Raw genomic sequence first — 17,357 nt, forward strand, 5'->3', positions numbered from 1 at the left:
ATGTGACTCTGGCTTTTTACTTTTGTTTTGAGCTGGAAGCTGTTTTGGCTCTGTGTTTTAGTTTCGTTTTCAGTTGAGCTACATTCAAACCAAGCGGATGTGTATTGATCTCTTTCTCTGCAACCTAAAGAATGTCTCCAGATCACTTGATGATTTCAAAGTAATACCTGTTTCTGTAAGGAATGCAAACCTACTGTCTTTGTTAAAAAGGGTTTTTTGACTTTTGGATATTGTCAGGAACGTTAGTCAGGGTTACCTATAGAGTACTGTATCTTTTTGAGGGGTTATCAGTGTTGGCAGTTGATAAGATGTTTACTGTGTGTTCATAAAATGTTAACTGGATTCATAGAATAAACATTATTTTTGTTTAAAAATACTTTTAGTTCTCTGTTGCATCATACCTGTAAAGTGGGCCCTTGTGCTCCCCATAACCAAAATCTATTAAAAATTGTGGGTCAGGTGAACTCCATGATATACTTTGGTATTCTCTAAGCCCTGGCCCATAATACATAGCTAAACTGGAGTCATTGGGTATCGGGGAAAACTATCCACTGGTTGGAGTCATACCTGGCACAAAGGAAGATAGTTGTGATTGGAGGTCAATCATTTTAGCTCTAGGGCATCACTGCAGGAGTTCCTCAGGGTAGTGTCCGAGGCCCAACCATCTTCAGCTACTTCATCAAGGACCTCCCTTCCGTCATAAGGTCAGAATTGGGGATGTTCGCAGATGACTGCACAATGTTCAGCGACTCCTTCGATAATGAGGCAGCCCATGTCCAAATGCAGCAAGATCTGGACAATATTAAGGTTTGAGCTGACAAGTGGCAAGTTAAATTTGTGCCACACAAGTGCCAGGCAGTGACCATCTCCTACAAGAGAGGATCTAACCATCACCCCTTGACAGTCAATGGCATTACCATTGCTAAATCCCCCACAATCAATATCCTGGGGGTTACCATTGATCAGAAACAACTGAACTAGCCATATTTAAACTGTGGCTACCGTGAACAGGTCAAAGGCTAGGAATCCTATGGCATGTAACTCACCTCCTGGCACCCCCCACCCCCTGAAGCCTGTCTACCAAGGCTCAAGTCCGTAGTGTGATGGAATATTCTCCACTTGCCTGGATGAGTGCAGCTCCCAACAACACTCTAAGCTCAACACCATCCAGGACAAAGCAGCCCGCTTGATTGCTCCCCCTTCCACAAACATTCAAACTCTCACCACCGACAAACAGTGGCAGCCGTGTATATCATCTACAAGATGCACTGCAAGATGCACTCTTCAAGCTTACTTAGTTAGATAGCACCTTCCAATCCCACGAAAGCTACCATCTAGAAGGACAAGAGCAGCAGATATCTGGGAACACCATCACCAGGGGGTTCCCCTCCAAGTCACTCACCACCCTGACTTGGAAATATATCGTTGTTCCTTCACTGTCGCTGGGGCAAAATCCTGGAACTCCCTCCCTAACAGCACTGTGGATGCGCCTACACCTCTGGGACCGCAGCAGTTCAAGAATGCAACTCACCACCACTTTCTGAAGGGCAACTGCCCACATCCTGTAAATGATCAAAAAAGACTGAATGGAAAATGTTTGTAAAATTCAATTAATTGCCTGTTTATCATCATGCTTAATTTCCTGTTTTTCTTACCTTTTAAAAAAAATTCATTTATGGGATCTGGGTGTCGCTGGCTAGACCAGCATTTATTGTCCATTCCTAGTTGCTTTTCAGAAGGTGGTGGTGAACTGCTGCAGTCACTGGGGTGTAGGGACATCCACAGTTCTGTTAGGAAGGGAATTACAGGATTTTGACCCACTGACAGTGAAGGGGCAGCGATATATATTTCCCAGTCAGGATGGTGTGACTTGGAGGGGAGTCTCCAGGTGGTGGTATTCCCAGGTATATGCTGCTCTTACCTTTCTAGATGACAGCTCATGGGTTTGGAATGTGCTGCCTAAGAAACCTTGGTGAGTTCCTGCAGTGCATCTTGTCGATGGTACACACAACTGCAAATATTTTTCGGGTGATGGAGGGATTGAATATTTGTGGAAGGGTTAATAATCAAGCAGGCTGCTTTGTCCTGGATGGTGTTGAGCTTCTTGAGCATTATTGGCACTGTACTCATCTGGGAAGTGGTGTGTATACCATCACACTCCTGACTTGTGCTTTGTACATGGTGGACAGGCTTTGGAGAGTCAAGAGATGAGTTACTTGCCACGGGATTTCTAGCCTTTGACCTGCTTTGGTAGCAAGTAAATTTATATGGCTAGTGCTGTTCAGTTTCTAGTCAATGATAACTCCCAGGATGTTAATAGTGAGGGGGTTCAGCACTGGTAATGCCATGGGGCAATGGTTAGTTTCTCTCTTGTTGGAGATGGTCATTGCCTGGCACTTGTGTGGTGCGAATGTTACTTGCCACTCGCCAGCCCAAGACTGGATATTGTCCAGGTCGTGCCTCATTTTAACATGGACTACTTCAGTTTCTTTCTTTTTTAAAACATTTTATTAAGGCATTTATAATTTTATAACCATAAACTATACAACTATAAACATAGTGCAAAAATATCTCTCCATCTCTCACAAATCCCGCCTACGCTAAACACAAAGTAGCCTAACTCTTTCTCTCCCCCCCCCACCCCACACACACCCTTTATTGCCTCTGCTGACAGTTTAGCTTTCCCCGAAGAAGTCGATAAACGGCTGCCACCTCCGGACGAACCCCAACGTTGACCCTCGAAGGGCAAACTTAATTTTCTTAAAACCCAGCCATGTTGCTAACCCAAACCTCTGATTTTGGGGGCTTCGAGTCCCTCCATGCGAACAGTATCCGTCTCCAGGCTACCAAGGAAGCAAAGGCCAAAACGTCAACCTCTCTCGCCCCCTGGACTCCCGGATCTTCCGACACTCCAAAAGTCGCCACCTCTGGACTCTGCGCCACCCTTGTTTTAAGTACCATGGACATGACATCCGCAAATCCCTGGCAGTATCCACTAAGCTTTGGGCATGCCCAAAACGTATGGACATAGTTTGCTGGCTTCACCCCTCACACACTTGTCCTCTATCCCGAAAAACTTGCTCATCCGGGCCACCGTCATGTCGTGTGCCCAGTGAACCATCTTGAATTGTATCAGGCTGAGCCTGGCACATGATGAGGACTTGTTGACTCTGCTCAAAGCATCCGCCTAATTCAAGGTCATCTTCCCATCTACCCTTTAGCCCATCTATCTGGGTTTCCTCCCACTCCATAAGCTCTTTGTAGATATCCAAAACCTTCCCCTCCCCCACCACATTCTAGAAACTACCCTGCCCTGTATCCCCTGTGGCGGTAGAAGCGGAATGGTTGAAACCTGCCTTTGCATAAAATCCCTTATCTGCAGATATCGAAACCCATTCGCTCCCGGCACTTCGAATTTCTCCAAATCCTCCAAACAGGGAAAGCTCCCATCAATAAGTAGATCTCCCATCCTCTCAATCCCTGCTCTCTGCCATCTCCGAAACCCCCCCATTCAGCCTCCCTGGAACAAACTGGTGATTATCACAAATTGGAGCCCACACCAATGCTCCCTCCACTCTCATATGCTTCTTCCACTGCCCCCAGACTCTCAGGGTCGCCACTACCACCGGTCTTGTGGAGTACTGGGCCAGCTAGAACAGCAGAGGAGCCTTTACCAATGCCCCCAAACTTGTGTCCTTACACGATTCCGCCTCTACTCGCTCCCACACCAACTACCCGATCATGGAGATATTTGTCGCCCAGTATCAATTACTAAAGTTCGGTAGTGCCAGCCCACCTACCCCTCCACTCCGCTCCAGCAGCACTTTCTTTACTCGCGTGGTTTTACCCGCCCACACAAAACCAGAGATCACCCGTTTAAAAAAGGCCTTTGGTATAAAAATAGGGAGGCACTGAAAAACAAACAAAAATCTCGGGAGGACCATCATTTTCACGGTTTGTACCCTCCCCGCCAATGACAGCAGGAGTCCTCACCTCCGGAAGTCCTCCTTCATTTGTTCAACCAGCCGGATCAAATTTAACTTGTGTAGCGGCTCCCATCCACGTGCCACCTGAATTCCCAAATAACGTAAACTCCCTCCCACCACTCCGAATGGCAGCTCCCCCAATCTCCTATCCTGTCCCCTCGTCTGGATCGCAAACACCTCACTTTCACCCATATTCAATTTGTACTCTGAAAACCAAACAAATTCCCCTAAGATCCGCATAATCTCCCCCATCTCGCTTAACGGGTCGGAAATATATAGGAGCAGGCCGTCTGTGTATTGCGAGACCGTATGTTCCCACCCACTGGACTATACCCTTCCATTCCTTTGATGCTCTTAGAGCCATTGTCAGTGGCTCTATGGCCAAAGCAAACAACAGTGGAGAGAGAGGACATCCTTGTCTTGTCCCCCGGTGCAGTTTAAAGTAGTCCGGCGTGAGCCGATTCGTCCGTACGCTCGCCACCGGTGCCTGGTACAGCACCCGAACCCAGTCAATAAAGCCCTACCCAAACCCAAACAGTCCCAACACCTCCCACAAATAATTCCACTCCATCCAGTCGAAGGCCTTTTCCGCGTCCACAGCGGCCACTACCTCCCTCTCCCTCCCCTCGGAGGGCATCATGATTACATTTAAGAGCATTCTAACATTGCCCGTTAACTGCCTGCCTTTAACAAACCCGGGCTGGTCTTCCCCTATCATCTCCGAGACACAATCTTCTATCCTTGAGGCCAAGATTTTAGCCAGCAGTTTAGCATCAACATTCTGTAGGGAGATTGGCCTGTATGACCCGTGTAGGTCTGGGTCCTTCTGCTTCAGGATCAATGATATCGAAGCCTGCGACATTGTTGGGAGAAGGACACCTTGTTCCCTGGCCTCGTTAAATGCCCTCACCAGCAGCGGGCCCAGCATCCCAGAAAACTTCTTGTAAAATTCCACGGGGTATCCGTCCGGGGCCTTGCCCGACTGCATGGCCTCCAATCCCTCTACTACTTCTGTAATCCCGATTGGGGCTCCCAATCCCTCCAACAACCCTTTCTCCACCTTCGGAAACTCCAAACCCTCCAAAAATTGCCTCATCCCCTCCACTCCAGCTGGGGTTTCCGATTCATATAGCTGACTATAAAACTCCTTAAACACCCCATTCACCCCTGCTGGGTCCAAGACCGTATTCCCTCCTCCGTCCTTCACTCTTCCTATCTCCCTGGCCGCCTCCCTTTTCCTTAGCTGGTGTGCAAGCATCCTGCTGGCCTTCTCCCCATACTCATATATTGCCCCCCTCGCCTTCCTCAGCTGCTCCACCACCTTCCCTGAAGATAACAGACCAAACTCCATCTGTAGCTTCTGCCGCTCCTTCAATAACCCTGCCTCCGGGGCCTCCGAATATCTCCTGACCACCTGGAGTATTTCCCTAACCAGCCTATCTATCTCTGCTCGCTCCACCTTCTCTTTATGGGCCCGTATCAAAATTAGCTCCCTCCTAACCACTGCCTTCAACGCTTCCCACACCGTTGCTGCCGAGACTTCCCCCGTATCGTTTATTTCCAAGTAGTTCTGGATGGCCTCCCTCACACGCTCGCACCCCCCCTCATCCGCTAGCAGTCCTATATCCAATCTCCATTACAGGCGCTGACCACCCTCCTTGCTCACCCGTAGATCTACCCAGTATGGGGCATGGTCCAACATAGCAATCGCCGAATACTCAGTATCCACCACCCCCGCCAGTAGAGCCCTGTTCAGAATAAAAAATCAATCCGGGAGTATACTTTGTGCACGTGGGAAAAGAAAGAAAACTCCTTCGCTCTTTGCCGTCCAAAACTCCACGTGTCTACCCCCCCCGCCCCCCCCCCCCCCCCCCCCCCCGCCCATCTGCTCCATAAACCCAGTTAGTTCCTTTGCTGCGGCTGGCACCCTCCCTGTCCTTGGACTCGACCCTTCCAACCTCGGATCAATGACCGTATTGAAGACCCCCGCCCCTCATGATCAGGTTATGTGAGACCAGGTCCGGAAATTTCCCTAACACCCGCCTCATAAACTCCACGTCGTCCCAATTTTGTGCGGAAATATTTACTAACACCACCGGCATCCCCTCCAACTTCCCGCTCACCATGATATACCTACCCCCCCTGAGTCCGCAATTATATTCCCTGTCTCAAATGACACCCACTTACTGATCAGGATCGCGAACCCCCCTAGTCTTAGAGTCTAACCCCGAATGAAATACTTGCCCAACCCGCCCCTTCCTCAGTCTAGTCTGATCCGCAACCCTCAGGTGTGTCTCTTGTTGCATTGCCACGTCCGCCTACAGCCTCCTCAAATGCGCGAACACACGAGCCCTCTTGACCGACCCATTCAGCCCTCTAACGTTCCATGTGATCAGCCTGGTCGGGGGGCACCCCCACCCCCGCCGATCAACTATCACCCTTCTCAGGCCAGCCTCCAGCTCGCGTTCCACGCCTCCTCAGGCCCGCCCCAGGGCGCCCACTGTCCTCGACCTCCAATTTGTCTCCCAACAACAATCCCGCGCCTGTCAGCAGAGCATCCCCCACATTAACAAAACAACAATCCCAACCTCCCTTAGCAAACTTATCACCTGCTCGGCCCCCACTGCGCTTCCATGAGGTGGCATGCCCAGCTAGCCTGGTACCCCCCCCATTGTTCCCCCCCCCCCCCCCCCCCCCCCCCCCCCCCCCGGCTTGAACATACATATTCAAAGCATCACAATCCCCAACAAACACAAAGAAGAAAACTCAACCCACCATCCCCCCACAAGCGCAAAGTTAACTCACATACAAAACTGAGCAACGGCCCAAAATTGATACAAAAAGCACTCCAGTACAGCCCAAAATGTAAGTAACTGCGCAACGGCCCAAAAATTGATACCAAAAGCACTTAATGTACAGCCCAAAACGAAAATAAATTGAACAGCACAGGCACAGCATTGCTTGCCCTCCCAAAATTCAATGTCCTCAATCACCTGCCAGTCTTTTGTCCTTAACAAAGTCCATTGCTTTTTCCGGCGATCCAATGTAATGTTCTTGACCACCGTTGGTGACCCACAACCGAGCTGGATACAACATACCGCACTTCACCCCCTTCTTGAAGAGGGCCGATTTTACCATTAAAGCTCCCTCTTTTGGCCAGTTCCGGAGCTAAGTCCTGATAGATGCGCAGCTCGTTGTTATCCTATTTGCAGCTCCGTGTCTGCTTGGCCCACCGCAAAATCTGTTCCTTATCCAGGAACCGGTGCATTCACACTACCATTGCCCTCGGTGGCTCATTCAGGCGCATATTCCTCGCAAGTGCCTTATGCGCCCTGTCCACTTCCAAGGGTCGAGCAAACGCCCCATCGCCCACCAGCTTTTCAAACATGTGCGCCACGTATGCCCGTGTCCGATCCCTTGATGCCAACCGGGAGGCCAACATCCTAAGATTCTACCTGCGGGACCTGTTCTCCAAATCCTCCACCTTCTACAGCCTTTTCTGGTGGTCCCTCATCAGCCCCATCTCTGTCTCCATAGCGGTTAGCAGTCCTCGTGCTCAGCCACCTTCTCTTCCACCTTCTGGATCGCCAGTCCCTGGGCTTCCACTCATTGTTCCACCCGATCAATCCCTGTCTGAATCAGGTCTAAACATTCCCGCTTTTGCTTGGCGAAACTCTCCTGTATAAATCTCACCAGCTGCTCCGTTGACCATTGGGCCGCCAATCCCAGCTCCTGTACCTCCGCCATGTTCTCCTGTGCTGTAGGTTCCACACCCTTCTTTGCCCGGCAATTTCTTCTTTTCAGGCCACTTCTGGTCTACGTCTCCATAAACTGGGGGGCGGGGATTCCTCCTCTCTGGTTCACCCGCCTCCAATTGTACTGATCAAATCCCACAAAAGTCAGGAGGCATGGTCACAAAAGTCCACCATGAGCGGGAGCTACCTAAGCGACCACCTACTACTTCATGGCCGCCACCGGAAGTCGACTATTTTAGTTTCTGAGGGGTCGTAAATGGTACTGAATATTGTGCAGTCACAGCAAACATCCCCACATCTGACCTTATGATGGAATAAAGGTCATTGATGAAGCAGCTGAAGATGGCTGGACCTAGGACATTACCCCCGAGGATCGCGTTAAGTGATGTCCTGGAACTTTGACTGCCAACCACCACAACCATCTTCCTTTGTGCCGGGTATGACTCGACCAGTGGAGGGTTTTCCGCCTGATTCCAGTTTTGCTAGGGCTCCTTGATGCCATACTCGATCAAATGCTGCCTTGATGTCAAGGGCAGTCACTCTGACTTCACCTCTGGCATTCAGCTTTTTTGGTCATGTTTGGACCAAGGCTACAATGAGGTCAAAAGCTGAGTGACCAGACACGTGGCAGACAAGAACAACATAGATTGAGAGCCTCGCCAGCTACAAGGGGTGGAAGCTCAGCAAAAGGTCAATTATGGTTGTAGTCGGCAGATATTGAGAGGTGCGTGGCTTTGTAGGGAGAGTGAAACTGAGTAGACAGCGGCAGCAAAGCTAAGGATGGCCTGCTCAGCAGAAACATTCTGGTTGAGTGTTCTCCTTGACTGACACTTTTATGTACAGAGTAGAGGTGGGGAGTGGGGAAATAGTAGAAGGCCCTGAGAACTGTACAGCAATTTGTTGTGGGCCTCATTCACTTAGGCCTTGAGATCATCTAGTGAGGGGATATCAGAGCCAGAGCAATGATGGAGAGGAGCTGAGCCCAGTGGGAAGTTGTGAGCACCCCATGCCTGTGTTATGGGCCAGGGTTTAGAGAACCCCAAAGTGTATCATGGAGTTCACCTGACCCACAACTTTTAATAGATTGTGGTATGGGGAGCACACGGCCCGCACTACAGGTGTGGTACAGCAGAAATGGAAAAGTATTTTTTAAAGTAAAACAATGTTTATTCTATGAACTCAAGTTAACCTTTTTAAAACATACAGTGAACATTTCGGCAATCATCAATTCAAATACACCCCCCCAAAGACTATAACACTAAGTAATCCTTTAAGCTTTCCTTTTAGCAGAAGCACATTAGGTTTACATTCACTACTGAGAACATTTATAATTCTGAATTCACCAAATGTCAAGAGATAGTTTTTTGATGGCACAGAGAACAGCAGTACACCTGCTTGGTCTGGCTTCAGCTCCAACACTGAAAACTAAACTAAAACACACTCTGCAGGCTGCTCAAAAACAAATGTAAAAAGCTGACAGACAGCCCAGCTCCACCTACTCTCTGACATCACTGCAGTAGTAAACACACATTTCTTAAAGGTACTCTCACTACAGATATTTATATACATGCGCATTTATAAACACCCATTTCTTAAAAGTACTCTTACATGACACCTGTAACATTGAAGGTCACCATTGTGCTGAATTGCTACACCTCAGGATAACTCCAAATATCTTCTGGAGATATCTATGGGATCTTCCAGTCTGCAGCTCGATCAAGATGATGACCAGCCAAAATGTAGTTTCACACCCAACCAAGTCAGAATAATGGAGTGCTGTCGCTGGATACCCCCAGGCATAGGGTATAATCGACTGCACGCATATGGCCTTCAGGCTCTCGGATCAGGCAATAGCCTTTTGACATCTGCTCAATGTACAACTGGGCTGTGACTACCACAAATTGATCCCTGAAAGAGTCCCTGGAAGCTGTCAGGACTGTGGCAAATACTAAGGCAGTCCCAGGTGTCTCAACTCTCTAGAGCCCCCTACCACCCCCACTCCTGCCTTTAAGTGGGTGATTTGGCTGGGCTATCGGCTGAAGAGATGGCTGTGGATGCTTCTGTGGGACCCAAGCGCAGGTACAGAGGAGAAATACATCAAATGCTTTTCGAGCAAATTGAGCAATAATCGAACAGACCACAGGACTTCTGAAGCTGTGGTTCCAATCTTGTCAACCCTTTAATATACCCAGCGAGGGTCTCTCATCTCTTTATGGTATGCTGTGCGCTGAATCTGGCGCTACAGAGGTGAGAAGCAATGATCAATAAGGACAAAATGGAGAGCGATGTTTCCTCCAAGGATGAGGATATGAAAGGGGAAGATAACCAGAGACAAGACAATGAAGATGATGGAGTGCAGGCAAGGTGCAGTGAGATACAAGGGAGGCTCGCAACTCATACAGATATATATATATTTTTTGCCTTCGTTCCACACCCATTCAATAAAATCCAATTTCCACCTCTAACCATGTTGCCTCCTTGAATGCCCTTATCCTGTGCCTGGACCCATATTCACATGAGGACACAGCATGGAAAATGGACTGACTTCATCCTGGGTGCTGCTTCCAAGCAAACCATTTGTGTGGCCCATCCATCAGTGAATGACCCAGTAGTCTGTAAACAACTGAAGGAATCTGGTGCAGCAGTCAGAATTCATTACAAATAAGATGACAACAAAATAATCAAACTCTGAAATGAATGTGCCTACAGATGCTGGTGTTCTCTCAGCACAATCAGTTGAGGTGGAGGCAGGCTTGTGGCCTTGCTGCTTCCTGTTTACCTTTTGATAGCCAGTGTTTGACCTCTAGGTGTCCAAGGACATGGGCATTTTGGGGGGGTCTCCTGCACAGATGCAGGAGATGCCTACTATCGCAGCTTCCTTTGACATTCGTGGTCCATCATAGAGCCAGGGAGCCATCATCCATGTCAAGTGTGCCTAGAGAGTTCTGTTAGAGGTTTATTTTTTTTAAATTCCCATGGCTCCTGATGTCTGACCAGAGTGGCTATGGAGGATTCATGGGAAATATGAGGACTTTGATGAAGGTGAAAGTTTGAGACCTGCCATTTAATCATTAAAACTGGGCTAATGTACCAGTAAATGGAGGTGGGCATTCTAGCCTGCCAGCCAGGCCATCTGCCCACCTCTCTTGCTATCTCGTGCCTGACTCCACCCTGCTCCCACCTCCCTAGAGCAAAAATGCAATAGACATTTATGGGAAACTGGTCTGCTGGGTTGGGAGGTTTCCCAACTGAACCTTCCTGCTATCTCCAGCCCCATTTGCTCAAATGGCAAGCTAGGGAATTTAACATGCACTAAGATTTCTATGCAACAATTGTTTGTATTAAATACCTTTAACATAGTAAAACATCGCAAGAGTGTCAACTTCATAAAATTTGACATCAAATTACATAAGGAGATATTAGGATAGATGACCAAAAGCTTGGTCAAAGGAGTAGGTTTTAAGGAACATCTTAAAGAAGGAGAGATCAAGAGCTGCACAGAGATTAGGTCTTTGCGCAATGCAATTTCAAGATCTTGGTGATTAATCAAGTAATTATTTTTTGCTTGCATGGTGGAAAGTGCCCATCCTCTGCTTGGCCTCTGCACACATCTTGACAGATTATAACATGGAGAAGTCTCATCAGTTTATCCTACCACTTAGTGTGGCAATCTGTTACCGATGCAGTCCACTACTGTACTATTAAATAGTTTCATTGTTGAGATAGACTCACCAACAAATCTTTAATTCAGATTGTATCTCTTTATGTGCAGATGTTCTTGCTTTGGCTATTGCAGTCAAAGAAATGGCAGTAGCTACACGGAAAGCCCGGACTGCTTTGTGGTGTGCCCTCCAAATGACATTGCCAAAAACACCAAATGCCAATCCAGATGACCAAGTTGAAGTAGAAAGAGAACTGCAGGATCTGGTAACTAATGGAGATAAAAACTATCAAAACAGAAGCAACTACTATAATAGTGGGGAAAAGAATGAAGTGGTGAAAACTCGTGTTGATTAGGAAGACTGAAAGGACAAAATTGATCGAAAAGCCTTAAAATAAATGATTCTATTATTACCTTTTGAACTACTAACATGTGAATTGGTTAAGTTGCAGCGATCACTAATTCAGATTAACTAAAAAGCATTCAGGGGGAAAAAGACTAAAATGCATAGTCTCCCCTGAAAAGTAATTATAAACAATGCAGCTTGTGGGCAAGCATGCATTTGGTTAGTGAATACATCTCTCTATATTGAGACAAGTGATATAAAGATTATTTAAAAATCTCACTACCATAATTTAACAAGATAATTTTACCCTATGTTTTGGTGAATTGGTCTTGTCAAATCTTCCCAATCAGAGTGACTAAAGCTTTTTAGTCAGGAAATTTTAATCTAACGTTTGTTTTAGTTTCTGTAAGGTGTTTGTTATTTATTATATACAAAGTTTATAAAAGTGGTCATGACTTTCTTTGACATGGCCAAAAAGGAAAGGTAACCTCTATTTGGTGAAAGTAAGCAATAAATGCACCAAAGTGCAGTCTTTGAGAGCTTAAAATCAGTCTTAATAAAACAAATTAATGCCACAACAGTAAGTGGAGGTTAATTAAATAAATACCGTATACTGCAATTATCCTGTTAAGTAAAAGGTTATCATAGTTTAGATTTAATGGTTCTGTTCTTATTTATATCACCCTAATCTGGTTAGACCCTCTATTTAAATACTTGAAGTTTCAGATAATGTGCAAAGGTCACAGACTTTGTATCATATAATTCAGAGACCTGGAGATATTAATCTAATAATATTAAAGATAATTCATTTGAAATACCATTCATTATTAGTGCAGTTTTTCACATTTTTGCAGAGATAAAAGAGATGCCCAGGAGTAATTAGAAGGCAATAATTTCATTTTGGCATTTAGGTGATGTCAGATTCCAAATAACATTTATAAATATTGATTCCAGTGATGGAATTACAGCCTGAGTATACACTCTTAATATTATAAATTATTACTTTTAATTTCTTGGAACACTTCGATTAGTTGAGATTTTTTTTGCCGACAATGAGTGTTACATTGATGCATAATAATATCTACACTAATATTTAACAATTGGGACATAAAGTGCACAATGGTAAGTACAAGACAGCCATATTGTTCGGAGTTTTCATTTCCTAGACTTGAGACCACCCCCCGCCCAGATTCCTCTACATGCCGCCCTTTGCCTACTGAAGCTTCTAGCTTTTACTCTATTTACAAACAGCAGCTCTACACTAACTTGCCAAAGTACATCCCTCATATGTGAACCTAGGTGTAGTGTTTTAGCAGATCAGTTTATCATGAGGGCCATCATAACAGAGTCTGATTTTATTCCCAAGTGTGTCCACAAACACACTTTCTGGAACTGGTCAATGGATAGCGATCAGGAGCAGGAACACTTCCCTCGCCCAAGGGATTATGGGGTGCCCCAAGTGCTGCCAAGGCTAGATTAACTAATTCAGCATGGACTACGAATAAAATCTGGGATTTCTGGTCTGTATACCTTAGTGCTTTCTGGAAAGTGGATTTAGCCATTGGGCATGCAATGAATGGATAATATTTCATATATCACTGTTTGTTGATGCATGTTTTATTTATACAACAGGTTAAAAATCATTTCAAATAGTTTCAATTATTTTTGTTTGTGCCAATTTAGTGGGAGGCTACATGACGGCATTATATGATGAAATTGCAAACCCACAATTGTGTTGGTAATGCTATAATAGAATAACAGATTCTGTATTAAACAAACACCTACAAAACATAATTATAGGAATTAACCAATAGCATTTTGATAATGCTAATCACAGAAAGAAAAGGACAGGAATGCAAAAAAAATTCAACGGTACAAAACCTTGTAAAATGAAGCATGCAAGGTACTAATAGTTTGTACCTTTCCAAACTCAAAGCAATATATTTGTTTCAAGGATTACTGCTTCATTAACAAAAGCCAGACAAGTACTATTTAATATGGAAATGACATTGTACTATTATGGATATTTGTAACACATGTTGTATGTACCAACTATAGTGTTTTATTTCTGTAGTATTGCTACAGAAATAATGCATTATTCAGCAGTCTGATATAATGATTTTGTGGAATTATTTTGTATTTGAAATGTATTGTTAGCATTCACTAAGTTTGAAGTTATTTTTAAATTAATGCTAACATACCACATTTAGTAAGAATATTAATTTACTCTGTTGCAGATATTTTGTTGATTGTATTTATGAGGCAACTTGTTTATAATGTGTACAATCTATAAATGTTAGTGGCTTATTTTCCATGTTGTGTAGATCTCTGGTACTGTTCAAAGTTTTTGTATTGAAACAGTGAGCTTTCTACATTTCTAATTTGAAATCTAAAGGGTATAAGTCTGATAAATGTGCCCACACAAATAAGTTTGATGATATGTCAGTAGCAGATACAATAGTAGATGTTTATCAACTTTAGCAGAACACTCAATTCTTGTAATTGAAGTTGCTTCAAACTTGACAGTATTGTATTTGATTTATTGCTGTATTATTTGGGACCCTAAATTGTCATTCACTCTCAAATTCAATGATTGAATATGTTTGTAAATATCTTAAAATCATTAAATACATTAAATGATTTTGAGACATTCAGTCTGAAATTACTATCAAGATGTCAGCAACTCATTCAGTGATTGAAATTTGAGATACCTCAAACATTTCATTGGCCATATCCAGTGTAATTGTCATTTAGAAATACTGTATGTTATGATTTGCAGTGGATGGCATGAAATTAATAATTACTTCCAATTTCTTAAAGGAATTTAATAAATTTCAAAAAATGATATGATATATCTTTAAGGTTAAAACAATTTTGCTTGAAATCAATTTTAAACGTATTGTTTAATTGTGCATCTTGAGGTTATCCGGAAGGCATTTAATGCAGTCTTCAATTATATTTAAGCTAGGTCAAGATATGTCAGAAATAAATGTTATATCAGATATCTTTAAATGATAATTTTGTGTTGTACGATTATCTTCAGGAACTAGAATTCGTTGACTTTTGAGTTTAAGAATTGAATTCTAGTTTAGATTAATGAATGAAAGGAACATATCTTTGTCATATGCTTGATAAATTGATCAGGAATACAGTATGAGAAACCTCCTAGATGTTAAAACGTTTTGTGATCAATGAAATACTCGGTAATGTAATACACAACTGCTGAAATTGTTACCTCATGAGGAGTCAACAGAAGGTTGTGCATTTAAAAAAGTGTAGTAACTACTTGAAACAATGTCATTTATAAATGAGAAGAGTTAATCCAAGTTCCAAAATTAATATTTAAGAAGTTGACTTTGTATCAAAGAAAGTGAATTTTTTGATTTTCCTAAGTTAAAAGTTGATATATTTTACTGAACTGTATAAGTTACTGGAAATATGACATTAAATAAATTAAATATTGATCTAATTTCTTTCTTAATCCTTATTTTAAAAATGTACAATAGTAGAATACTTGAGTTGGATAAAATTAATTCTATCCCCATGGGGTGGCACAGTTAGCACTGCTGCCTCATAGCTCCAGAGTTCTGGGTTCAATTCCAGCCTCGGGTGACAGTCTTGTGTGGAGTTTGCACTTTCTCCTCGTGTCTGCGTGGGTTGCCGCCGGGTTTCCTCCCACAGTCCAAAGATGTGCAGATTAGGTGGATTGGCTATGTTAAATTGCCTTATTGACCAAAAGGTGAGGTGGGGTTACTAGATTACGTGGATAGGGTGGCGGCATGGGCTTAAGTAGGATGCTCTTTCCAAGGTCTGGTGCAGACTCGATGGGCCGAATGGCCGCTTCCTGCATTGTAAATTCTGTAATCTGAAAACAAATTCAGTTGGTATTTAAAATGTGAAGATGGGATATTTGTAATTGACAAAACGAAAAAACTTTAGCTAAATACAATAAGTGCCGTTTTAGCATAGAATATTGAGACAAAAAAAAATCAAATCTCAATTAATTAAATTATTGATCTAATTTCAACATGTATACATTTTTTTTTCCAATTGAGGGACAATTTAGCATGGCCAATCCACCTACCCTGCACATCTTTGGGTTGTGGGGCTAAGACCCATGCAGACATGGGTAGATGCGCAAACTTCACACAGTGACCCAGGGCCAGGATCAAACCCGGATCCTTGGGCGCCATGAGGCAGCAGTATTAGCCACTGCGCCACCCCTTCAATATGTATTCCTAAAATCATCTTAACACGATTAGGGGAATACCTAATGAGACCGGTAAAGTACCCAAAGACATTTTGAGGAGAATATACCTCAACAAACAAACCTCAGTCTGAGGAGTAATGTATGACCTTCCACACCACCAACTTTGAAGCTAACTTCTCACTTGTGATTTTCGATGGATATATTTTGCCTGTTATATTCATTAATTTCTTGGCTACAGTATTAGATTTTTATCATTCAAGATTTCTCCACATCAAAGCCAATTTTGAGCTGATTTAGGATATATCAATTTTCAGCATTTTTTAGCGTATCCATTTACATTTCCACTTAAAAGGGATTTAGAGTTCTGAGGTTTTCTTTCCGTAACAACTTTTTATTTTAAGAGTGAGATACCATTTGTAAAACAGCTCATCATTGCAGTCTGCAAACCAACACCACACTATTGCCAATGGTCAAGCCATCTTTTTGATTTCATACCATGTGTCAAAAACAGCCTTCAGTGCATCTCAATCTTATAATTTCTTCTCAAGATTAAATAAGGTGAGGTACTTTGGGTAAGAATTTCCAGGTATTGGGCATGTATGTGATGTATACCTGGAATACCTATTGTTTCTCAATGGTACCAAGCACATTTGGTAAAGTTCTCCCTTGGGCAGACTATTCATGTTAATCTAATTCCAGCTGTTGCTCACAACAAACTGACTTGGACAGCTGACACAATTATCAGAATTAACTTAATTCATATTTGTAAGACAGCCCAGTATTTTCCCTTCGACCTTCGAAAGCATTTGTGTAAACTTCCTCAAATACTAGGTTTTAAAAATCATTGAGATAACACTGAAAAGTTTCAAGAAGTATTAATGAAATTATCCAAGTAATTTTAGATTTGTAAATAAACCCTGGGTGGGATTCTCTAGCCTCCCAGCCCTATCTTTTTCGACAGCGCATCATTCACTGGCACGGGATTCTCTGCTCCTGCCACTCAATGGGAGTTCCCATTGAAGCCACCCCATGCTGCTGGGAAACCCGCGGGCAGGGGTGCACTGCTGGCAGGACCAGAGAATTCCGCCGCCAGCAAACGGCCAGATAATTCCAGCCACTATTTAGGTCAACCATTGTCTCCCAATGGTAGAACTTTGAGGTACTAATTCTCCCTACCCAACAGTAACCTCATAAAGCTGGCTTCTTCTGTCTCCTGATTTTCTTAAACCTGTTGTTAGATTATCTAAATTTGGTCTAGTAAAATGGCAAACATTGCCTTTTTAAGCAGACAGCGGGTGTTAGGCACAAAATGCAACAATTTAAAGTCATGTAACTTTTACTCCTGTAGTTCACTAGCTACTTAGTCAATTTACAGGCTACCTATTCACCGTATATTTAA

General features: G+C 43.8%; 1 protein-coding gene across 1 annotated transcript in view; it reads left to right on the forward strand.

The window, feature by feature from the left end:
* Positions 1–12,020, forward strand: part of LOC140398065 (meiosis-specific coiled-coil domain-containing protein MEIOC-like) — a 90,132-nt gene extending 78,112 nt beyond the window's left edge. The window contains exon 7 of the mRNA XM_072486277.1: positions 11,514–12,020. Within this exon, the coding sequence (XP_072342378.1) occupies positions 11,514–11,758 (245 nt within the window). The 3' untranslated portion in view covers positions 11,759–12,020. The remainder of the gene's footprint in view (positions 1–11,513) is intronic.
* Positions 12,021–17,357: the final 5,337 nt, after the last annotated feature.

The sequence above is a fragment of the Scyliorhinus torazame genome, chromosome 21 (assembly GCF_047496885.1).
Source record: "Scyliorhinus torazame isolate Kashiwa2021f chromosome 21, sScyTor2.1, whole genome shotgun sequence".
NCBI lineage: Eukaryota > Metazoa > Chordata > Chondrichthyes > Carcharhiniformes > Scyliorhinidae > Scyliorhinus > Scyliorhinus torazame.